Source organism: Arachis ipaensis, chromosome B9, assembly GCF_059453495.1.
Source record: "Arachis ipaensis isolate K30076 ecotype BB chromosome B9, ASM5945349v1, whole genome shotgun sequence".
Lineage (NCBI taxonomy): Eukaryota > Viridiplantae > Streptophyta > Magnoliopsida > Fabales > Fabaceae > Arachis > Arachis ipaensis.
The window spans coordinates 59289055-59315088 of record NC_142444.1 but is presented as its reverse complement, the minus strand read 5'-3'; the positions used below and the strand labels follow the sequence as shown (position 1 = coordinate 59315088).

At 32.5% G+C, this 26034-nt stretch overlaps 2 protein-coding genes across 2 annotated transcripts; one reads left to right on the top strand and one right to left on the bottom strand.

Moving 5' to 3' along the window:
* The first annotated feature begins 768 nt into the window (after positions 1-768).
* LOC148544796 (guanosine deaminase-like) lies at positions 769-3319 on the top strand. Its single transcript, XM_088498988.1, has 4 exons — positions 769-975; positions 1552-1739; positions 2955-3059; positions 3146-3319. The coding sequence occupies exons 1-4, from the start codon at positions 936-938 to the stop codon at positions 3317-3319; spliced, it is 507 nt and encodes a 168-aa protein (XP_088355114.1). The 5' UTR covers positions 769-935.
* Positions 3320-8252: 4933 nt separating this feature from the next.
* LOC107615539 (putative transcription factor At5g28040) lies at positions 8253-9490 on the bottom strand. The gene has a single exon (XM_016317593.2). The coding sequence runs from the start codon at positions 9488-9490 to the stop codon at positions 8354-8356; it is 1137 nt and encodes a 378-aa protein (XP_016173079.1). The 3' UTR covers positions 8253-8353.
* Between the last annotated feature and the right edge of the window lie 16544 nt (positions 9491-26034).

The following is a 26034-nucleotide window of genomic DNA, read 5'->3' as shown; positions in this document are numbered from 1 at the left end:
ACCAAATTTTAAATTGGTCTAAATTAATATTTTTTTATAAAAAATGACTACGATACCTAATTATAAAAAATAACTAAAATACTCATATTATATATATTAATTTTGAGAATCCTAAATCCTACCCTTTTCTTTTCTCCGTGCCATCATAAAATTAAAATTTAGGATTTTCAAAAAAAAAAAAAAAATATATATATATATATATATAAAAGAGAGTATTTTATCATTTTTTTTATAATAAGAGTATTGTAATCATTTTTTATAAAAAAAAATATTAATTTAGACCGGTTTACAATTTAGTTCATCGATTTTTTAGTCAAATCAATTTGTCTAATCTAATTTTGACAAAAATAACACATTTTAATCAATTATATGTATTAAATTTTAATTACTAAAAAATATCTTTAGAAAAAGATATTTTAAACGTGTCCCTCCTGAAATTTAACTATCATGTAGATCCAAAGTTCTAGACTTAACCATAAAATACTTCCATATTCAATACCAAAAATAAATAAACAACATGTAACATAGTGCGGACTGCGAAGAATCTTCCCTCAAAGATGAACTCAAATTCCCACCACTTCCAACTGTTTCTTCTCCATCACTATTCAGAAACTTCAAGTGCTGGATCCTTCTTTTTCTATAATCAACGCAAACTCAAACCATGTGAAACATGCACTGCACAGTAACCCTATAATCCATAGTCTCCGAGGCATATCTAGCGCTTCTTTCCTAATCATCACTGTCATTATCACCCCCGACGAACGCAAAATTCCAAACCATATCGAAGATTATCACCGGCTTCGAGTACGTCCAATCGCTCTGCCTCTCCTCCAATTGCTCCATCGTCGAATCCCGCTTGGGATAGAGGGAGGCGAGGCCGCGATAGCAAGGATGAGGGAGAAGGAGGTGCGGCTGCTGGCCACAATGAGAAGAAGATGTTTAGGCGGCGAGGATGCTCTAATCTGAGTCTTTACGGTAAAGTTTGAAAATTTAAAAACTAAGAAAGGCATTTGAGGAAGAAAAAGTTATTAACGTTTCAGTGCCTGTGTTTCCACTCTTTTGAAGGAATTAAAATTTTGTGTTTTGAGACTGAAATTTTAATTTTAGTTTCTAGCCACCAAACACTTAGTTCGAGTCTCCTAATTTCAGTCCCAGTACTCCATACCAAACGCAGCCTATGTGTTCACTGATTACCATGTTCAAATAGCAGATCTTGGCATGCCTTTTGCTTCTCTTTATTTTTTTTCTTTTTTTTTTTTTCAAATGGTTAATGACGACGTCATTACAAACATTAATCCTCTTCAGTTATTTGTCAACTTCAAGCCAAGTGTTCTGTGTTGGATTGTAACACTATCTCTTAGTTGGATTAGAGAGTCAAACTCAGAACAGTTTCATGACTTTTTCTGTTAAGAGATACCAGAGTGGATTTAAAAATGACTTGTATTTTTTCTGTGTCTTGGATTGTAACACTATCTCTAATTTACAATGGAAGCAAGAATAGTTGCATACTGATTACCATACGTTGGTGTTATTTTCTCTGTTTTACATCAGCTTTACAGGATAGAGATAACAAGTTCCTAACAAAATCAGTTGAAGAAGCATATAAAGCTGTTGAATGTGGGGATGGACATCCATTTGGTGCTGTTGTTAGAAATGATGCAGTAGTTGTGAGCTGTCATAACACCGTTTTAAGGAACCCTAATCTCACAGCTCATGCTGAAATTAATGCTATCAGTGAGGCTTAATTGATAGTTTGTTCTTCCGTTCAAATCCGAGGACTATGACATGCATCTAGTGATATATTAACAAACAAGCCTTAAAGTTATATTGAGGAAATGTTTTGTGAACTCAGTTTTGTTTCGTACATTGAACCGACAAACGTTTGATGTGTTAGAAACAGAATTAAAAATTAATACTAGTGTACGGATGGTTATTTTAATATTAAAATTTAGAGAATTAATTTGGAGGGGTAGTGTGTTTTTATTTGATTGGTAGTTATTCATATTGTTCAACAAAGTCATTGTCTCCCTAGCATTTCCCATACTAAAATTGGTTCGTGAAGTAACACTTGCACTTCAATATAATCTTTAAAGTTTTAATTTATTTAATTTGATTTTTTAAATTTGTATCTATCACTCTCGTTAGTTAATTTCTAATCTTATTTTCATCACAGAATCATTATCGACGTACCGAGATAGATTGATGATCATTACACACGGCAATTAAATTTTTTTACTTTAATTTGCTCTCCTTTCTAAGAAACTTATAAAACCCTTATGTGAAATTAGACTTATATTTTTAGTATTTTGTAGGGAGTAAATTGAAGTAAAAAAAAAAAATACAATTGCTACTTCAGATAATTATTAAAAAGTCTAACAAAATAGCCGTCAGTCCCTCTTAACACACTGTTAAGGCGTTAACGGATTCTACGACAAAAATAAAATCAAAAATTAACTGAGTTATGAATGCTAAATTGGAGAGATCAAATTGAGTAAATTAAAATTTTAGAGACTAAATTAAAAAGTGACCATGACTCTAAAGACCAATTTAAATATTAACCAGTTAAAAATAACACAACTCGATTATATGTAATCACACATTTATGACGTCTTCATGCATATAATATAACAAAATGACATGTTAAGCATATTAAAATTGGTGGGTTTATTATTATTATTATTATTATTATTATTATTATTATTATTATTATAATAAGCAAACAAATAATCTGAATTTCTATTATTATTATTATTATTTAGCGAGTTGCAGCGATTTCACTTTTTGAGGTCTGAATTTTGCAAACTTCATTTGATTCTCTTAATGCTTCTATATATTGCTTAGTTTATATGTGAGCACTACGTTAAGTTAGCCTAATATCTTTACATTTTTTTATTTACTTTTTCTATTAACTTCTTGAGGATGTATCATTTGGGAACTCACTTTATGATCTGTAGGCATGTCAAAAACTAAATCAAAATTATCTTGCTGACTATGAAATCTATGCTTGTTGTGAACCTTGTCCAATGAGCCTTGTTGCAATTCAACTTTCAAAAATTAAGGTGGACCTTCCTCTCCCTCATTTCTTGTTGTATCTCCCTTTATATTGGGTTAACATTAAATACTTGTCATATTGGTTTCAAAGCAGAGATTGGTCTACGGAGCAAAAGCAGAGGCAGCAGTAGCAATCGGATTCGATCCTTCCATTGCCGATGCGCCGAACCAGAAGTCGGAATTGGAGATTAAGAAGGCGGATGGTGCTGTCGCTGTAACGGCAGAACAGGTGTTTGAGAACGCAAGGGGAAAGTTCCTTATGTCCTGACGATTGATTACTTTATTATTTTCAAAACTGAATGCAAATAATGTAATAAAATTTTCATCCTCATCATGTGCTGTTCTTCATGTTATATTCTTTTTTTTTTCCAAAGATAATAGGTTATATTTCATTAATTATTAAAAAATGAAATACAAAGATGTCCAAAAGCAGGACAGCATAATAAAAGGTGGGGATTTCCCAAAAACACTACACTGAAGGTATTCATCCAACGGTGCGTAGTCGAAAAACGAAGAAAAATCTTAAAGAAGAAAGAATGATAAATCCAATTGAATGCAATTAAGAGCTTGCCTCATGGAGATGACGACCTAAACTGGGAGTTCTTTGGATTTTACGGAGCAACTTGACAGAGCTTGCTAGAATGGCAGACGGCATAGAAGTAGAACCTTCAAAAATCAACTGGTTGCGAGCTTTCCAGCAGTTCCAGCAAATGATGGCAAGCAATTGAGGATTACGGTCAGCATTCTTCAACGGGTTAAGTATCTCTGTTGATGCAGTCCACCATGTCCAAAAGTCGTTAGAACTCTGAGGGGGAAGACAGTCACGAAGATAACTCTGAGACCATACGTCTTTAATTTTAGAGCAATCGATCAAACAATGAGTGACTGTTTCCGTTGCTTCATGACAGCAGGGGCATATTGGTGATATAGATGGGATGCGGTGATGAATCTGAGCAAGCACCGGAAGTCGGCCATGGAGAGCTTTCCAGATAAATAGCTTAATTTTGTGAGGCAAGTTCAACTTCCATAAATCAATCCACGGATTTTTCTGCTGCATATAATTAGGGCAAAGCTCCAGAGGCGGATGGTAAAATAAATAGCCAATTCTGTAACCTGAAGCTGTATCATATTGCTTGGATTTGTTCAATTCCCATTGCAATTTGTCCCTACTCTGCTGAATTTTAACTGACAAAATCCTGTTTGCAACGTCTTGGGGAAATAATTCTTGAATGAGATTCTGATTCCAATTCCTATCTTCAGTAATTAGATCTTTAACTCTTGGAACCAACTCAGAAATAGCCTGTCTATTTGGCATGTCAGAAATCATTAAAGGATACGGAGGAGGCAGCCAAGGATCCTCAAAGGTTCGGATATTCTCACCAGTACCCACAGCCCAATTGAGACCTTTTTCAACAATCTTCCGGCCTTCCAGTATGCTCCTCCATCCCCAAGAAGGTAAGACTCCAATTTCTGCCGTTATAGCATTACCATTGCTAAAGTATTTACCTCTTAGGATTTTGGATAATAAGGAAGTAGGCTGTGTTACAAGTCGCCAAAACTGTTTGCCTAAAAGCGCCAGATTTTGGATTCTGAGATCTTTAAATCCAAGGCCTCCTTCTTTTCGTGGGCGAGTCATAGTGTCCCAGCTAATCCAAGCCATCCGCCTTTCAGAACCTTTTTGTCCCCACCAGAACTGAGAAAGTAGAGAGTGAATTTCCGAAATTAAACCATCAGGAAACTTGAAGCAAGACAATGTATAAATAGGAATAGCTTCTCCCACTGCCTTAAGCAATACGTGTCTACCACCTGACGAAAGAAGATTGCGCTTCCACCCTTGGATTCTTTTCCGAACCATTTCTTTGATCATACTAAAAGAAGCCTTTTTCGATTTAGAGACTGTAGAAGGCAAACCAAGGTATTTATCCTGAGCCCCAATATGATTAATATTCATAGAGTTAGCCAGTAGTGTACGAGTAGTGGAGGGAGTGTTGTGGCTAAAGAATACAGCAGATTTATTAAGATTTACCCTCTGGCCACTGATGCTTTCATAAGAATTCAATAAATGCAGGATATTTGAACATGCTTCAGGATTAGCCTTACAGAATAAGATGGAATCATCAGCAAATAGGAGGTGGTTGACCTTGGGACATCGCCTATGTATCTGAAGACCCTGAATTAGTCTGTTTTGTTCTGCCTTGTGTAGCAAGAAGGAGAGACCTTCTGCACAGAAAAGAAAAAGATAGGGGGATAGAGGATCTCCTTGTCGAATACCTCTATTTGGTTTGAAGAAACCATAAGGTTGTCCTTCCACAATAACAGAATAAGAAACAGTTGTCACTAATTCTCGAATCCACATGATCCACCGGGAGTCAAAACCAAACTTCTCTAATATAAACCAAAGAAAGTGCCATTCCACCCTATCATATGCCTTACTCATATCTAATTTTAGCGCCATTTCATTTTCGAGGCCCCTTTTTTTGTTCTTCAAGTAATGCATACACTCGTGAGCAATTAGGATATTATCAGAGATTAATCTGCCTTTAATAAAAGCACTCTGCGTAGGGCTAATTAGTCTATTCATCATACCCTGAAGCCTATGTACAAATACTTTGGAGATAATCTTGTAAAAGATTGAGGATAGGCTTATTGGTCTTACCTGAGTCATATCTTTAGCATCAGAAATCTTGGGAATAAGACAGATCTGAGTGTGGTTAAAACCTTTCAAGATTCTGCTCCCAGAAAAGAAGCTCTTAACTGCTCGAAACACATCACCACTAAGTATGTTCCAGAAGTTTTGAAAAAATTTTGCTGTCATACCATCATCTCCTGGAGCACTTTGAGGATGAATGCTAAATGTTGCGCGTTTCACTTCCTCCATAGTCACTGGTCTTTGAAGCCTACGGTTCATGTGAGCTGTAACCTTAGGTTCAAAATCAGTAAACAGAGGTTCAGGGTTCTCATGACAAGTGGAGGAAAAGATGTCCTTGAAATAAGATTCAGCCACAGAAGCAATACCAGCATTTGAAGTAGCCACTTCACCATCACTGCCAGTTAGTTGCCAAATTCTATTCCTTCGGGTTTGATTTCTAAATTTCTGATGGAAGAAAGCTGTATTCTGATCACCAGATTTGAGCCATTTGACTCTAGACTTATCTTTCCAATAAGATTCCTCATTTTGCAATGCTTTTTCAAGTTTGTCCTCTATTTCTGAAATGATGTCGCCTCCATGAATTCCTGCTAAACGAAGTTCCTCTAATTCCGACTGTAGTAAATCAATCTCCACCTTCGAATTAGATCTGTGTTCTTGCTGCCATCTGACAATCTTATGCCGACAACGCTTTATTTTTTGAGCTAGGATATACATGGCTGAACCATCAATCTGTTCATGCCAAACCTCTCTAACAATCTGCCTTATTTCATCATTAGAACACCATCTTTCTTGGAATTTGAATCGGCGTTTAGATATCTCAGTTCTCGGATTAGAGTCTAAGAGAAGAGGGGCGTGATCCGAGCCTGATTCTGACAGTCTAAGAACCGTTGCATTGGGATAGAGTTGCTGCCAATCAACTCCTACCAGGAATTGGTCCAGTCTTTCCTATATCAACTCATCACCCCTCCGTCTATTTGACCAAGTGAATGGTCTTCCGACCATATCAATATCAATCAGGGAATTATCATCAATAAAACTATTAAAGGTTTCAATAGAAGAAGGAGATTTAGCACCCCCACCTTCTTTCTCCAATTGATTAGAAATGGCATTAAAATCTCCCATTAACACAACCTTACCATCGAACTATTGGGTGACTGAAGTTAATTCAGCAAATTGAGCCATTCTATGTTGATCATTTGAACTGAGATAAACACCTAGAACACCATAGGGATCATTAGAACCAGCTGTCAGAACTGATGCCGCAATGAAAAATCTACCATGCTGTAAAATCTGAACAGTGCAACCATCCCTCCATGCCATTGCCAAACCCCCTGATAATCCATCCGGATCCACAATAAACCATTCCTTGAAACCACAAGATCTTAGTTTTCCTTCAACTTGTCGAGATTGATTTTTTGTTTCACAGATAAAACCAATCTCGGGGGAGTAGGATTTGCATATCCCTTTAAGATTGTGGATTGTCAGGGGTCTCCCCAAACCCCGACAATTCCACGAGAGCAGTTTTATATTTCTTTGGGTGCCACTTGAAGGCTGACACCCTCCACCGTCATAGCAATTATATGAGGGTTCTGAATCTCTGATTTGTTGCTCATGGTGTAGAGAAAATCAGAATTGGTATTCAATGATTCCAAAGAGAAATAAGATATATGGAATGAGTGAATTAAAAAAACGGAATAAATTAAAAGAGGAATGAATTGGGAGAGAAAACGAAAATTAGGGAGCTAAGTGGAAAAGAAATTAAGAAAAGAAAGTAGAAGAAGATGGAAAAGAGTTTGACGAAGAAAAGACAAAGAAAGGTGTAACTATGGAGGCGGCGCAGTGAAACCCTAGCAAAGCGTCGGGCGCTAGATGAGGAGTACGTACTCCTACTTAATATAATTTTTTTTAAGAGGTCGCAGGTTCGAGTCACATATCTTTCCTTCATGTTATATTCTTGAAACAAAAGATGACTGCAGATGCATTTAGTTTATGACTTGTGGGAAAAGCAATTCCAAGCCAGAATTTCTTAGTTACCAAACTCTAAACTCACTCTCTTTTTTTTTCTGCATTAAAAGAGTTATAATATTTTCTTTCTTTTTTCTCCAGAATTTACCAATTAAAATTTGTTGGGCCTAGACAACTTAAGTAAGTTGTTAAAATAATATTTATCTGATAAAATCCGAATAAAAAATTTCATGAATGAATTTGTTGTATCTTCTCCTTTTTAAATTTTTATCCCAACCAAACATACCCCAATCGAAAACTACAAATGTAAAACTTATTATGAAGAAGCATGGAGCTTCCATTTTCATAAATTTAGATTACATATCTACTACAAAATATGTCGGAATTGCTAGAACTAAGTGTCTTCTATTTCATTCTTCTATTCATTGCAACACATGGACATACATACATTAAACTATAGTTACATGAATTCACTAATTAGATAGCATATCGTGTGCGTAACGCACACCGTCTGCCGACCAAAATGTCATATGTATATTTTCATATAAAATATTTTACATATGGCATTCAGCATACCTGTTTTTATACCATAACGTATTATGTTCCATGTAATTATGCATTGAACAAACCACAAAGTAACTTTTAATGTACATTCAAGGAAGTGGAAAGAAATCAAAACTCCCATAGTCAATTCCTTGAACCTGACCTAAGCTCTTCTAATTTAGCCTTGATCTGATCCTGTAACAACTCTAACCGATTCAAATACACTTCGAGCTCTGAAATCCTCTGCTTCCTCCATTGCTCATCACCCTCATCTCCAAGGGAAGGGGAAAACTCTACCGGCTTCGATCTTCCTTCATCATCCAACAATTCCTTTATCAATGGTGAGAAACAAGACCTCATGGTTTCCTCAATGAAGCTCTGGATCTGCATGTCAGCAGCCGTTGCTGTCTCGTCGCGATTTTTGCTTAGTCGCGGCCGCTTCGGCGCCCTTTTCTCAATCTCATCACAACTCACAACCTTTTCAACTTTCAGCTTAACCTTGCCATGATCATCATCAACCCCACCACCATCCATATCAAATGCTTCTTCTTCTTCTTCTTCTTCTTCTACTAATTGGTCAGTGTCAATGTCTTTGCCCCAAATCTTGTGCGAAATCTCGAAAATCGTCTCGTCCTGAGGGTTTCTGAAGGACACTTTTCCCAAATTGCCCTTATCCAGAGTCACCTTGTGTTTCCTTTTTAGCCTCCTCAGCTTCTCAACAAGCTGGTTCTTGTTGAAATCCACGTTTAGCTTGTGGCACACGTCACCGTAGAACGAAGCTACGTCGTTTTGGAGGGACTTTCTCACGCCTTTGTTTCGTCTAACGTATTCAAGGTACCCTCTCAATAGTTCTATCTCGTCCTGCTTTGTCCAAAGCCTCTGGTATTGCCTAATCATGCCTGCGTAGTTCGCAGCACGCTGCCGTTTCGACTGTGTCACGATGGTGGTGGCTGCGGCTGTGGTTGCGACGGGGATTCTATCATCAGCAGTGGTAAAGGCTACCGTGACGGCGGGGCTCGGGGAGGGTTCGGTGGCGGGAACGGCAAGAGCAACGGGAATTGCGTCGTCCCCGTCGCATGAACTAAGAAAATGCTCATCATTTTCGTCCCCGTTTGTTTGGTGATTGTTGTCGTTTTGGTCGTTGACAATGTCGTTTTCAGGGTCTGGTTGGTCGGTTGAAGTGTCGTCTATGTCAATGCTTTGTTCTTGTTCATCAGAAGATGAAGAGGAAGAGGAGGAGGTGGTGGAAGACAAGAGCCACGAAACAAACGGGGAAAGCATTGCTTTTTTGGCGTAGGAAACAAAAAACTATGCAATGTTATCATGTTTGAGAGTATATTCAAACCAACCGTTGTTTGTTGATGGCTGTTAATGTATTTACTATGAATAGTTTTCTAATCAATCTCTTTCTGGTATATCCATAATTTTAGTAGAAGTAGATGACTTTTAAACTCGTCACTACTTATCAGCAATGCTAAATAGCTATAATGTTGTTATCCGATATTTTTGAATTCGGCTGATAAGATCCACTAACTCATGCCACACTGTTCTAGAATTTGTATTAGCCATAATCTCTTTTGGGAAGAACTCTGCCTCTTCACAAGACTTCACTTAGATGAGACAGAATCAACTTTGGTAATTTCTAGCCAATCTCTTTATAATAAATAAGGGGTTAGGTATTTTTTATGACTTATTCCATTATTATTAGAAAAATTAATTTGTGCTATCATAATTAATGCTAACCACATTTTAATCTTAGATAATTAAATCAAATTATAAAATTATAGTGAATTTATTTTGCAAATTACAATAGCTTTTAAAAAAATTAGGATTTTTTAATTTTTTAATGCATTAAGTTTTCTTAACGTGTTCTAACCCGAAAATTAAATTAATAAAACAAATAAAATTAAATTAAGGAGCTATTCAGATAAAAACGCTTAAAACGTCTTTTTTTTAAAGATGTTTTTATGTTGTCTTTTAATTGGTTTCTGTATAATTTATTTGGTGTTCCTCATCACATATTATTAAATTCCTCAAAAGATTTTCCTTCCAAAAATAATAAAAAACATTTAATTTAGACTAAAACAAAAAAGTAATAGATTAACTATTAAATTTTTTTAAAAGATTATTTACATAAAAAAATATATCACATTCATCAAATATATATATATATATATATAAAACAAGCTCTTAAAATTTTTATAAATAAAAAAAATAATTAATTTTTATTCGTATAATATATAAAACAATTACTATATTATTATTATATTATAGATTAAAATTTACTAATTTAAATTTTATTTTTATTTTTAATATAAGCATTAGAAATAAATAATTTTTTTATAACAAGATGTAATGTAACAAAATATATATAATATTAATTAGTTGTTAAAAAATTCTGAAAAGATGATTTTTTCTAATAAAGTGTTATTAAAAAATTAACGTTATAAAAACTAATTTCAACCAATATGATATAATAGGTTATTAAATATATTTAATACAAAACATATTGAATATAAATTTTTATTGAGTTTAAATTTTAAATAATTTTTAATTGAATTTCGAATATTTTTATTTTAAAGAGTTAGAATATTTTAACATCATTTTTTCCGTATATTTTTAATTGAGTCTTTGATTTTTTAAATTATAAACTTTATTTATAATTAAGAGTAATGTTTTAACACCATCAATTAGTCACACATATAAAAATACAAGAACAATTCTATTGTCATAATTATAATTTAACTTTATAAGCAATACAATACAATGAAACTATATATAAGTAATATAACTAAATTTTATCTACATCTATAGTCACATTTCATAAATAATATAATTAAATTATATTTATGTTTATAATTAAAATATGAATAAAAATACAACAAATTATCAGGATAGTTAATTTTTTTCGTTCATAATTTTTTTATTATTTTTGTTGTGAAAAGTTTAATTATTTTAATAATTAATTATTTTTTAAAAAAGATAATTGAATAACACAGTCTTATTAAGAGTAATTTATTTACATATGATTAAAAAATAATTAAATAATTATATATGGTAAAAAATTAATATTATTAAAAAATAAAAATAAAATTTATTTTAAAATTAAAAATAAAGTTTATTTAAAAATAAAATTAAAAATCATGTTTTTTTTCTTTTTTCCAAAATTTATCTACGAGTAATTCTATAAAATTTTATGATGAATAAAAATATTAAACTCGTACTTAAATTTATTCTAATAAAATTTATTTTTATTCTACTAAACGTTAAATAAACTATTGAAAAGAATTTTGTTTCCTCCATTAGAGAAGAATGATAAACTTCCATACTTCTATTATGTTATAGCAATAATTTAGCCTGTTATTTTATAATAATAATAATAATAATAATAATAATAATAATAATAATAATAATAATAATAATAATAATAATAAACAAGTATATCACAGTAAAAAAGGAAGCACGTCACCAAATAATTTATCATCCGAATTATATATGAATCAAATTGATAATATGAGGGCTAACACTACAAAAATCGATAACAAGGTTAGGGACTTACAAAACCTTTCTTAAGATCATAGAAAAAAAACGTTTATATATATATATATATATGAGTAAAAAACTCCAACTGTTTTAAAGTAAAATTTTCTTTTAATATTTGATTAAATGTTCTTGTATTCAGTACTTTTTTTTTTGGCAATTCCTCTTAGTTAAAAATATAATCATTATAATTTTTTAGTTATTATTGCTAGGGGTATTTACAGATGGGATATGGCTGAAATTTCGATCCAATCCGCACTAAACTCATTAGATCAAATTCGATATTCGCACTTTTTATGTTTGGATCAGATATCAAATATATCCATAAAATAAAAAATATTAAAAAAATTTTATTTTTATAAAAAAAGTCAATAATTTTTTTTTGTTTACTTTTGTAAACATATTTACTTCTATCTGATTAGAGTGTGGATCCGATTCGATCCAATCCGATCATGTTATAGATCAGATCATATCCTCAAATTACAGATCAGATACAGATAAATACTGTGGATTTATATGGATATGATCTAATCTATGAACACCCCTAACTACTACTATAGGTTCATTCTTGCAAAAGAATGCTTCTTTTATTATAAACCATTATTAGATCTTAATTACCATTAAAACAACTTAATTGTCAACAAAGAGATAATAATTATTGGTCTCTAAAATTATGTTCGTATTTGAATCCATAGTTGTAAAAACCGAACTGGATCGGCTGGTTCGACCGAAAAACTAGTGAACTGGACTAGAACCGAATCCTAGTTCGGTTCGGTTTACTTCTTGGACCGTTTAAGGAATAAAACCGGTGTGAATCGGTAAGTACCGGTGCAAACCGGTCTAACCGAACTGGTCTGCTTGAAAATTTTTTAAAAATGTCTCCACAAGGTCTCGAACCAAGAACCTTGGAGCAAAAGCAACCTCTACTTGCCACTTAGTCATTACACTTCTAAATATTATATTTGACAAATACTAATTATATAGTATACATAAATATCTAATTTAATTTAATTTTTATTTTTTTTATTTTTAAAATTAATTATATTTTAATTATATACCATCATTAATATAAATATAAATTCACTAAAAATTTATTAATTTACTTGATCTATTTTATTGCTAGTATTGTGATTAAGGTTATTTGTTTTGATGTTAGTGTCAAAATCTACTGATATTATAGTTAGATGATAGGCTTTGTAAATTAATTATTTTTTTATTGTGTCAAAATAAGATACTATTGTAGTATTAAAATTTTATAATTTTTTTATATTAGTTATTTTTAGAAGTTGAGATTTGATTCTTCATAAAATATTAGTGAAGATATGTATTTCAAATTTTAATTTTAAGTTTTTAACTATTTTATATTTTATATTTACGTGAGACCAGTTTTATCGGTTCAACCAGTGATTTATCGGTTGAACCAATAAACCAGTGAACCAGTAGCTTGACCGGTTCGATCACTGGTTCGGTTCTAACAACTATGTTTCAATCTAATTTTAAAAATTTCGATTTACTCAATTTAGTCTCCCAACTTAATAGTTATGACTCATATTGGTTCCTAATCTTATTTTTGTCACTGTCTCACAAAATCGTTAACGACATGCTGAGATGGACTAACGACTGTTACATTATACATTCTAGCGACTGTTTGATGTGACAATTGAAATTTTTTTTTCAACTAAACACTTAAAACCCTAATATGAGTCACGGATACCTAAGTTAAAAAATCAAACTAAGTAAATTGAAACTTTAAAAATCAGATTAAAGCTCGAATATAACTTTAAAATAGAACTTTAACTTATGTAGTAATTAATTTAAATGAGAATCAAATAAATCAAAATTCAACATAATTTTTATCAATGTTTTCAAATTCAAAATTTCTATACCAAAATTAACAAGGATTTTTCTTTAAATTAAAAATTTAATGAAATAATGACTTTAATTCTCTTAATCAATGTCCTAATTAATTACTTTTATGTCTTAAAAAAATTGTATATGAGAAGAAAATAATTAATTTGTCTACTTTAATAAATAGTTATTTTACTAAAATGAAAGAAAATATTTTTTTAGAATTTTTTAAGAACTAATTAATATTATATATATTTTGTTACACTACATTTAGTTATAAAAATTTTATTTATTTCTAATGCTTATATTAAAAATAAAAAGAAAATTTAAATTAGTGATTCTTAATATATAATATAATAATAATATAGTAATTATTTTATATATTGTACGAATATAAATTAATTATTTTTTTATTTATAAAAATTTTAAGAGCTTGTTATATATATATATATATATATATATATATATATATATATATATATATTTTGATGAATGTGATATATTTTTTTATGTAAATAATCTTTTAAAAAAATTTTAATAGTTAATTTATTATCTTTTTTGTTTTAATCCAAATTAAATGTTTTATTGTTTCTGGAAAGAAAATTTTTTGAGGAATTTAATAATATGTGATGAGGAACACCGAATAAATTATATAGAAACCAATTAAAACAGAACATGGAAACATCTTTAAAAAAACGTTTTAGGCGTCTTTATCTGAGTGGCTTCCTTAAAATAAAAGCTAAAAATAAAACTTAAAAAAATTAAAACAAAATAAAATCGAAGGTTAAAACGAAGAACATAAACAGGAAAATTAGGGGTGGATGATACGGAACCACCAGAAGCAATGGAATTAACAAAATGAATAAAACGAAACAATGGTATATAGTATTTGTCTGTATTGAGTAAAAAAAAATGATAGTGTTCCTGTGTGAAAATAGACTCCGAGGTATAGCCTATTCTATTAGTGCTTGAACTTGCTTTCCTTGGGAGTGAGAGGAAGAAACATCGTCTTCTTGTAAGGACGGCGGCGGTGGGCACCTGCAAAGGGACTCCAACGCTCAAGTAAGTAAGAGTATGAGTAATAGAGATGATATTCAAAGTGAATAACGTACCTCCTTCATGTCAGGAGTGGATATATTTATAGAATTGTTGTGCTACAAGTGGTTAATTAGTGAGTCTAATATTGTGGAACTGTTACTAAGTGGGTGATAATTGCATTTTAGTGATCTTCTTTAGAGAGATTTGCGGAGAGATTTCTGTGCCCATCTGGGTTGGTACGTAGTTATTTGATTTTATAGAATAAATCCGTTAGGAGAGCAAAGCATGTACTCTCTACCTACTCTTGATATAGTATGTGTGTATTTAGTTTTAACCCGATTCAGATTTATAGTTTTATCTGAGGCGAATTATAGCCAACAGACAGATCATAGCCCCAAGCTTGACCTGTGAAAATTTTCAATTAAACAGGTTGAGTTTCCGACCTATAAATCGGAATTGTAATTATGGCAACCCCCAAGCTCAACTTGTTAGAGTAAAAAGAGAGAAAAATAAAAAAAATTGGTTGTGAAAAAGTGATATTGAAAGATTGTGAACGATCGAACAGATGAAATAGATAAACAAATAAATAAAGATGAATAAAAAAGATTAGAAAGTGAGATAGTTATGGCTATTTAATGAGTGGTAGGCTCATAGCCCCCAAACTTAGCCAATTAGTCGATATTTATTCAAAAACAATTGAATGGTGAGAGTTGTTCAATCAATATAGTTGTGTGGGGGAACTTTCTGAGAACAATTTTTCATGGATTGCATATAGTATTTGATTGACGCGAACTGAGAAGTTCGAAAATATGTATTAGTTGACCGAATCGATTGTATAATTCGAGAATGTAATGATCAATTGTCTTAGAGAATTTTTCCAACCCACAACAACTTATTGACGAATTTCTTGCCTAAACCAATTAATTATTGAATATTGAGTGAATAATAAAGATTTGTAACATAAATAAAAGGGATTGAAACTAAACATGCATAAATTATTGTAAAATAGAAAAATAAATTGAGATAATTGCTAATTGAGTTTGTTTTTTGATTGGTAAAAAGTTATTTTTTTTGGATTGATTAATAGCCAATTTTGTTTTTCGATAGATTGATCGATTGATTTTGATATATGAAATGATAAGATACATACATAATGTGAAGCAATTCGAATATATAGAATAGTAGATACCTCGTAGGAAGTTATGATGTATTGAAAGTTGAAATAAAAGATTTATATGAGCAAATTAGATTATACATATACATAATTTTACCGAAGTAGAAATATCAACGGCGACTTATAGGTAAGGTTCATAAGTTATAACTCTATCTGAGTTGGTGGAGAAGGTGAAATTTGCTCACGTATGATCGATGTCCATTCTCATAATATAAGTTGAAGGTGAAAAATTGAAGACACATTAAACATGTCCTGTTCTAATCGCCAATACATTAAGAAGAAATTTTGTTAAATACATATTCTGAAATTATTGGCTAAAGTTAAAATTAAGCTTCGTCATTCCGAATAACTGAAAAAAAAACATGAATAAGACAGCATGAACATTGAGTAATTAGTTGAAGAACAAGCAGTAATTGCTAATAATAATAATAATAATAATAATAATAATAATATAAACAACAAATAGAGAAGTTTTCAATAGTACATGAAAACAATTGAGAAAGAATAAGAAAAAATGTAGCTTATTAACGTGTCAATAGGAATAAGTAGTTATGTATTATGCTGTTTTGCTAAAAATCAATAAGAAAGTGTTATTATTGTAGTAAGTTCTTAAAATTTTTATAGTCAGTAACATAAGAAGAAAAAAGAGGAATTCGGCATAATAATAAATATTATGATAAGAGCAAAGCAATGTAAAATAAAGAATAAAGCGAATATTCATTCACGAGTAATACGTGAATTTAAAATGAACATAAAAAAGATTCACTATCACTGAACAGATAGAATAAATGATAAGTTAATAACTTGTAAAAGATTGTTAAATTTGGTTAAGAACTCGAATATAATTCCAACTTTATGAACTTCGGTGGAGCATAAATTAGTTTATTTGGCCCCTTTCTTATTTCTCTCATTTTTGCTCCCGTCGGTCAGAAGATTAGCCATTTTCTTTGCCTCCACTTGCAGAGTGATGTTCATTGCCACCAGTTCATCATGAGTAAGTGGGAGAACAACATCATCAGCCGTGGACCTGCAAAAGGTTGTTGTGGGGTTATTTAATTTCTGCCCCACGGTGGGCGCCAAATGTTCCTGTGTAAAAATAGACTCCGAGGTATAGCATGTTCTGTTAGTGCTTGAACTTGCTTTCCTTGGGAGTGAGAGGAAGGAACATCGTCTTCTTGTAAGGGCGGCGGCGGTGGGCACCTGCAAAGGGACTCCAAGGCTCAAGTAAGTAAGAGTATGAGTAATAGAGATGATATTCAGAGTGAATAACGTACCTCCTTCATGTCAGGAGTGGATATATTTATAGAATTATTGTGCTACAAGTGATTACTTAGTGGGTCTAATATTGTGGAGCTTTACTAAGTGGGTGATAACTGCTCTTTAGTGCTCTTCTTTAGAGGGATTTGCGGAGAGATTTCTGTGCCCATAAGGGTTGGTACGTAGTTATTTGATTTTATAGGATAAATTCGTTAGGAGAGCAAAACATGTACTCTCCACGTACTCCTGATATAGTATGTGTGTATTTAGTTTTAACCCGATTACGATTTATAGTTTTACCTGAGGCGAATTATAGCCAACGGACAGATCATAGCCCCAAGCTTGACTTGTGAAAATTTTCAATTAAACAGGTTGAGTTTTCGACCTATAAATCGGAATTGTAATTATGGCAGTCCCCAAGATCAACTTGTTAGATTGAAAAGAGAGAAAAAAATGGTTGTGAAAAAGTGATATTGAAAGATTGTGAACGATTGAACAGATGAAATAGATAAACAAATAAATAAAGATGAATAAAAAAGATTAGAAAGTGAGATAGTTATGGCTATTCAATGAATGGTAGGCTGATAGCCCCCCAAACTTAGCCAGTTAGTCGATATTTATTCAAAAACAATTGAATGGTAAGAGTTTTTCAATCAATATAGTTGTGTGGGGATACTTTTCTGCTTAAGAACAATTTTTCATGGATTGCATATAGTATTTGATTGACGCGAACTGAAAAGTTTGAAAATATGTATTAGTTGACTAAATCGATTGTATAATTCGAGAATGTAATGATCAATTGTCTTAGAGAATTTTTCCAACCCATAACAACTTATTGACGAATTTCTTGTCCAAACCAATTAATTATTGAATATTGAGTGAATAATAAAGATTTGTAACATAAATAAAATGGATTGAAACTAAACATGCATAAATTATTGTAATATAGAAAAATAAATTGAGATAATTGCTAATTGAGTTTGTTTTTTGATTGGTAAAAGTCATTTTTTTTCGGATTGATTAATAGCCAATTTTGTTTTCCGATAGATTGATCGATTGATTTTGATATATGAAATGATAAGATACATAATGTGAAGCAATTCGAATATATAGAATAGTAAATACCTCGTAGAAAGCTATGATGTATTAAAAGTTGATATAAAAGATTTATATGAGCAAATTAGATTATACATATACATAATTTTATCGAAGTAGAAATGTCAACGGCGACTTATAGGTAAGGTTCATAAGTTATAACTCGATCTGAGTTGGTGGAGAAGGTGAAATTTGCTCACGTATGATCGAAGTCCATTCTCATAAGTTGAAGGTGAAAAATTGAAGACACATTAAATATGTCCTGTTCCAATCGCCAATACATTAAGAAGAAAATTTGTTAAATATATATTCTAAAATTATTGGCTAAAGTTAAAATTAAGCTCCGTCATTCCGAATAATTGAAAAAAACATGAATAAGACAGCATGAACATTGAGTAATTAGTTGAAGAACAAGCAGTAATTGCTAATAATAATAATATAAACAACAAATAGAGAAGTTTTCAATAATACATGAAAAAAATTGAGAAAGAATAAGAAAAAATGTAGCTTATTAACGTGTCAATAGGAATAAGTAGTTATGTATTATGCTGTTTTGCTAAAAATCAATAAGAAAATGTCATTACTGTAGTAAGTTCTTAAAATTTTTATAGTCTGTAACGTAAGAAGAAAAAAAGAGGAATTTGGCATAATAATAAATATTAATATCAGAGAGCAAAGCAATGTAAAATAAGGAATAAAGCGAATACTTATTCTCGAGTAATACGTGAATTTAAAAAGAACATAAAAAAGATTCACTATCACCGAATAGATAGAATAAATGATAAGTTAATAAATTGTAAAAGATTGTTAAATTTGGTTAAGAACTCAAATATAATTCCAACTTTATGAACTTTGGTGGAGCATAAATTAGTTTATTCGGCCCCTTTCTTATTTCTCTCGTTTTTGCTCCCGTCGGTCAAAAGATTGGCCATTTTCTTTGCCTCCACCTGGAGAGTGATGCTCATTGCCACTAGTTCATCATGAGTAAGTGGGGGAACAACATCATCAGCCGTGGACCTACAAAAGGTTGTCGTGGGATTATTTAATTTCCGCCATAGGGTGGGCGCCAAATGTTCCTGTGTGAAAATAGTATAGCCTGTTAGTGCTTGAACTTGCTTTACTTGGGAGTGAGAGGAAGGAACATCGTCTTCTTGTAAGGACGGCGATGGTAGGCACCTGCAAAGGGACTCCAACGCTCAAGTAAGTAAGAGTACGAGTAATAGAGATGATATTTAGAGTGAATAACGTACCTCCGTCATGTCAGGAGTGGATATATTTATAGAATTGTTGTGCTACAAGTGGTTACTTAGTGGGTCTAATATTGTGGAGATCTTTAGTGCTCTTCTTTAGAGAGATTTGAGGAGAGATTTCTGTGGCCATCTGGGTTGGTACGTAGTTATTTGATTTTATAGGATAAATCCGTTAGGAGAGCAAAATATGTACTCTCCATGTACTCCTGATATAGTATGTGTGTATTTAGTTTTAACCCAATTCCGATTTATAGTTTTACCTGAGGCAAATTATAGCCAACAGACGGATCATAGCCCCCAAGCTTGACCTGTGAAAATTTTCAATTAAACAGGTTGAGCTTCCGACCTATAAATCGGAATTGTAATTATGACAGCCCCAAGCTCAACTTGTTAGATTGAAATGAGAGAAAAATGAAAAAAATTGGTTGTGAAAAAGTGATATTGAAAGATTGTGAACGATCGAACAGATGAAATAGATAAACAAATAAATAAAGATGAATAAAAAAGATTAGAAAGTGAGATAGTTATGGCTATTCAATGAGTGGTAGGCTGATAGCCCCGAAACTTAGCCAGTTAGTTGATATTTATTCAAAATCAATTGAATGGTAAGAATTATTCAATCAATATAGTTGTGTGGGGATACTTTTCTGCTTGAGAACAATTTTTCATGCATTGCATATAGTATTTGATTGACGCGAACTGAAAAGTTCGAAAATATGTATTAGTTGACCAAATCGATTGTATAATTCGAGAATGTAATGATCAATTGTCTTAGAGAATTTTTCCAACCCACAACAACTTATTGACGAATTTCTTGCCAAAACCAATTAATTATTGAATATTGAGTGAATAATAAAGATTTGTAACATAAATAAAAGGGATTGAAACTAAACATGCATAAATTATTGTAAAATAGAAAAATAAATTGAGATAATTGCTAATTGAGTTTTTTTTTTGATTGGTAAAAAGTCATTTTTTTCGGATTGATTAATAGCCAATTTTGTTTTCCGATGGATTGATCGATTGATTTTGATATATGAAATGATAAGATACATACAAAATGTGAAGCAATTCGAATATATAGAATAGTAGATACCTCGTAGGAAGCTATGATGTATTGAAAGTTGATATAAAATATTTATATGAGCAAATTAGATTATACATATACATAATTTTACCGAAGTAGAAATATCAACAGCGACTTATAGGTAAGGTCATAAGTTATAACTCGATCTGAGTTGGTGGAGAAGGTGAAATTTTCTCACGTATGATCGAGGTCCATTCTCATAAGTTGAAGGTGAAAAATTGAAGACACATTAAACATGTCCTGTTATAATCGCCAATACATTAAGAAGAAATTTTGTTAAATACATATTCTGAAATTATTGGCTAAAGTTAAAATTAAGCTCTGTCATTCCGAATAATTGAAAAAAATATGAATAAGACAGTATGAACATTGAGTAATTAGTTGAAGAACAAGCAGTAATTGCTAATAATAATAATATAAACAACAAATAGAGAAGTTTTCAATAATACATGAAAACAATTGAGAAAGAATAAGAAAAAATGTAGCTTATTAACGTGTCAATAGGAATAAGTAGCTATGTATTATGCTGTTTTGCTAAAAATCAATAAAAAAGTATCATTACTGTAGTAAGTTCTTAAAATTTTTATAGTCAGTAACATAAGAAGAAAAAAGAGGAATTTGACATAATAATAAATATTATGATCAGAGCAAAGCAATGTAACTTTAGGAATAAAGCGAATACTCATTCACGAGTAATACATGAATTTAAAATGAACATAAAAAAGATTCACTATCACCGAACAGATAGAATAAATGATAAGTTAATAAATTGTAAAAGATTGTTAAATTTGGTTAAGAACTCGAATATAATTCCAACTTTATGAACTTCGGTGGAGCATAAATTAGTTTATTCGGCCCCTTTCTTATTTCTCTCGTTTTTGCTCCCGTCGGTCAGAAGATTGGCCATTTTCTTTGCCTTCACTTGGAGAGTGATGTTCATTGCCACCAGTTCATCATGAGTAAGTGGAGGAACAACATCATCAGCCGTGAACCTGCAAAAGGTTGTCGTGGTGTTATTTAATTTCTGCCCCACGGTGGGCGCCAAATGTTCCTGTGTGAAAATAGACTCCGAGGTATAGCATATTCTGTTAGTACTTGAACTTGCTTTCCTTGGGAGTGAGAGGAAGGAGCATCGTCTTCTTGTAAGGACGGCGGCGGTGGGCACCTGCAATGGGACTCTAACGCTCAAGTAAGTAAGAGTATGAGTAATAGAGATGATATTCAGAGTGAATAACATACCTCCTTCATGTCAGGAGTGGATATATATATAGAATTGTTGTCCTACAAGTGGTTACTTAGTGGGTCTAATATTATGGAGCTGTTACTAAGTGGGTGATAACTGCTCTTTAGTGCTCTTCTTTAGAGAGATTTACGGAGAGATTTCTGTGCCCATCTGGGTTGGTACGTAGTTATTTGATTTTATAGGATAAATCCGTTAGGAGAGCAAAACATGTACTCTCCACGTACTCCTGATATAGTATGTGTGTATTTAGTTTTAACCCGATTCTAATTTATAGTTTTACCTGAGGTAAATTATAGTCAACGGACAGATCAGATAGAATTCCAGCCAAGTACAGTTAGCGCATAACCTATATTAGAAATAGTGAATCAGTATAAGACCAAGAATTGAAGAAGAAGAAGTTTGAGTGTAAGAGAAAAAGAGGGTCAGTGGGATGAGACTTACAGTGCATCAAGATAATCTTCTCTAATTCTCCTTCAGCTATTTCATACCTCTCCTCCCTCGTGCAAGTTTAGTTAGAGCTCTTATTTTGTAAATTTCCTTTTTGTTGAGCCCCTCTTTCAATTGTACTCTTTCTTTGACTTGTACCATTACCCCCTCCATTGAAAGTGACCTTGTCCTCAAAGTTAAAAGTAGAGTATTGATCTTTCACATCCTCGTAGAGCTCTCAAGTGGCCTCCTCACTAGATGAGTTCTACCAATGAATCAGAACTTCTTCAGTTCACTTGTCATCCTTTTTAATCATGTGGTGTCCCAAAATCGCATGTGGTTGTAGTTGGCACCCGCTCTCGTCTAACAGCAATGGTGATGGAATGGTTGATGGAGTGGAGACCCTTGCACACTTTTTCAGCAGAGAGATATGGAAGACTAGGTAAATTCTAACTGAGTTAGGTAGTTCCAACCTATGTGCTACCTTCCCGACCCGAGCAATTATTGGAAAAGGTCCAAAATTAGTCATGGACAATTTCTGATGCTTTCTCAATGCCATGAAGCACTGTCGATAAGGCTATAATTTCACATAAACAAAATTCCAACACTGAAATCTAACTCTCTTCAGTTGCTATCTGCCTAAGCTGTCATTTTTGCTTGTGCCTTGTATAAATTTTGTTTTAAGGTCGTCAACACTGCACTCCTTAACTGTAATTGCTCATGCAACACTGAAGGGTCATTTAGGTGTGGGCCATAACGTAGTAGGGGTGGAGGATCTTTCTCAAATACTACCTTGTAAGGCGTCATACTGATAGCTGAATGGAAGGATGTGTTATAACTATAAGCCACCCATGGCAAAAGCTTATACCATGCCTTAGGGTTTTCCTGAGTATAGCACTGCAAATACATCTCAAGTCACCTATTTAGTACCTCTATGTGGCCATTGGATTCCGGGTGATATGCCGAACTTCAGGCCAACAGTATACCTTGTTGCTTGTACATTGCTTCCAAAATCTGCTAGTGAAGACCTTGCCATGGTCCGAAACAATTGATTGAGGCATGCCATGGACGCTAACCACATTCCTTACAAAGACCTTTTGCCACTTTGGGAGCGATGAAATCTTTTGGGAGGGGAATGAAATTTGTAAATTTGGACAAACGATCCACTACCACCAGGATTACAAAACAACCATGTGCCACGGGCAAACCAGTGATAAAATTCATCGAAAAATCCTACCAAATCTGCGATGGAATGGGAAGAGGTTCTAACAAGCCAGCATGTGGTTGTGTGTTATACTTAGCCTGTTGGAAAATGGAGCAAATTCGAACGTAGTCTTTGACTGATTTAGCCATGTCCTTCCAATAAAATTGGGCCGCTAAGTAGGACAGGATTTTCTGCACACCTCCATGTCCCCCATTAATGAAATCATGGCCCTCTTTCAACAAGTTCTTAATCAAGGAAGAAGAAGCTGAAATCACGAGTCTATCATTCCAAAATGATAAACCATATTTGAGTTGTAACTTGTAACCTCCCTGAATGCATTTTGGCCTCTATAAAATCTTATTCAGGCGAATACGTTTGAAGCTCGTGTTGCAATAAGGGTAAAAGCGCCCAATCTACCCTGGTCAGTTGCATGAACGAATGCGACAACCCATTTGCCCCTTGGTTGTCGCTACCCTTCTTGTATTTGATTGTAAAATCATAACCCAATAGCTTGGTTGTTGCTACCCTTGCTTGTATTCATGTTAGACATATTGATGATAATAAGTATCCCCTGTCGTTTGAAGTTATTTGCCATTTTCAATTTGTTTCGTTTTTATTTTGAATTTTTAAATTTTATTTTTAGGTTTTGATTTTATTTTATTTGATTTTTGGGGTAAAACATATTAAGAAAGTTTGGATACAGTGAAAAATTTGAAAGTTTTTAATGGCTTAGAGAAGGGGGTTGAATCTATGGCTGCTTTTGAACTTACAAACTTGAACTCCAAAATAGATTCATAAATTTTGTTACAGCTGTATCTGTGATAACGATTATGCAGGAGAATTTATTTTTGTTTCATAACGAATGAAATAAAAATAGACCAAAGAAGAGAAGAGTACACAGTCATGTATCCTGGTTCAATCACCTTGTGCAATGTGGCATACATCCATTCTCCACCATAACTATGGTAGAATTTTCACTATCTTTTTCAAAGATTACAACACCAACTTTTTAGGATTCTTCTTAATCCTATCTGGGATGACCCAAGCTTCTAACTAAGCTTGTTTCGGCTAGGTTCACTCCCTAGACTCTCAACACTAAGTGCTAACCTAACTTAACAAGGAAAACCTCTAAAGCTCGTGTCACAAAATAGAAATACATCAAAAGAAAATGACATAAAAAATGAATTTTCTCTCCAAGATGACTATCTTTACCTTTTCTCTTAAATGGCTTTTTCATATACTTCACAAATTGCCTTTTACCATGAGAAATCAAAGAAAAATAAATTGAGAAAGTAAGATAAACAATGTAACCTCATGAAGGAGAAGAAATGTGATAGCTTGAAAGTTATGAGAAAACCAAATTTAAATTTCTTTTTATTTGCCTTCCATCTTGGCAGAATGCTCTCTTTGGTGTAGGTGCATTGCTTCCATCAAGCTTTAAGTGATAGAGATGCTATGAAAACTCAAATTTTGGTTCACTTTTCTTGCTTCAATTTCTGGCTGGTTACTCTTTTTTGTATAGCAGTAATGCCTCCAAAACTTGAGCTGGTGTGTAGAGTCAACTTCTAAAGATTGTAACAGTTGAATTTGTCTTCTTCTCCTAAAAATCAGAGCAGAAATGTAGAGTAGAGTATGCACAAAGCTGCAAAGGAGATAGGCAGCAGCAGTAGGGAATCATGGCTTGAAGAGGTGGCTTGGTCTCTGTCTTAACTGCTCCCTTTTCTTCCTTTTTTTTGCTTTTAATAATTTGCATCATTGATTCAAGTTTTTGATCCAAGTTTCATTTCTAGCCTTAATTTGAATTAGAAGAAGAAAGCAATTTTTTCTTCTTCTTTCCCAAATAGATGCAGCAGAAATGTGATAGCTTCAACAAGCTATTTTCTTGCACAAGAATGGTAACATAGCAAAATATTTTTCTTTTGAACCAAATTAGCATTTTGATTTGATTCTTGGCTCCATTGATTGATATTTCCCTCCAAAGCTTGTTTGATGTAACATTTTATAGCCATAAAAAAGTGAGCCACTTTTTCTTTGATTTGCTTTACTAATTTTGGGTAAAGCTTCAATAGCATCAGTAGGAGTTTTTCATCATGTAATAAGCCATGATGCTGGCCTTGTTAGCATTTGGGCTTCTCAAACATAGACTAACATAGGCCTAGAATATAAAAACATTCATCAAACAATATTTAGGCTTTTAACCCAACCAAATGCTTATATGTTTGTCATCATAAATAATGAAATTATTTTTTAAACTCAACAATATCTTCTTTGATGACAAACATAATTCATAAAGGACCTAAAGGGATTGAAATAGAGTGAAGATTAGAGACTTCTCTTTGGTCATGCCAATTTGAATTACATGAAGAGCTTTCCCTTTCTTTTGTAATGAATTCTCCTACTCGATGGACTTGTGAAGATACCTGAAACTCAAAATTCCAACTAGACAAACCAAAGTGTGTGCTTTACATGCATGATTATGAGTTATTCAATAAAGTTTATTAAAACATTTAGAAACATTCACCATCATACACCCATCATCTAAAAAAATATTCAACTATACAAAAAATTCAACCATTCAACCATCTATAATATAAATAATATATCAATCGTTCACTCCCTCTTTTGTCATCAAGGAGGGTAAAAGATAATCCTACAAAAAAGAT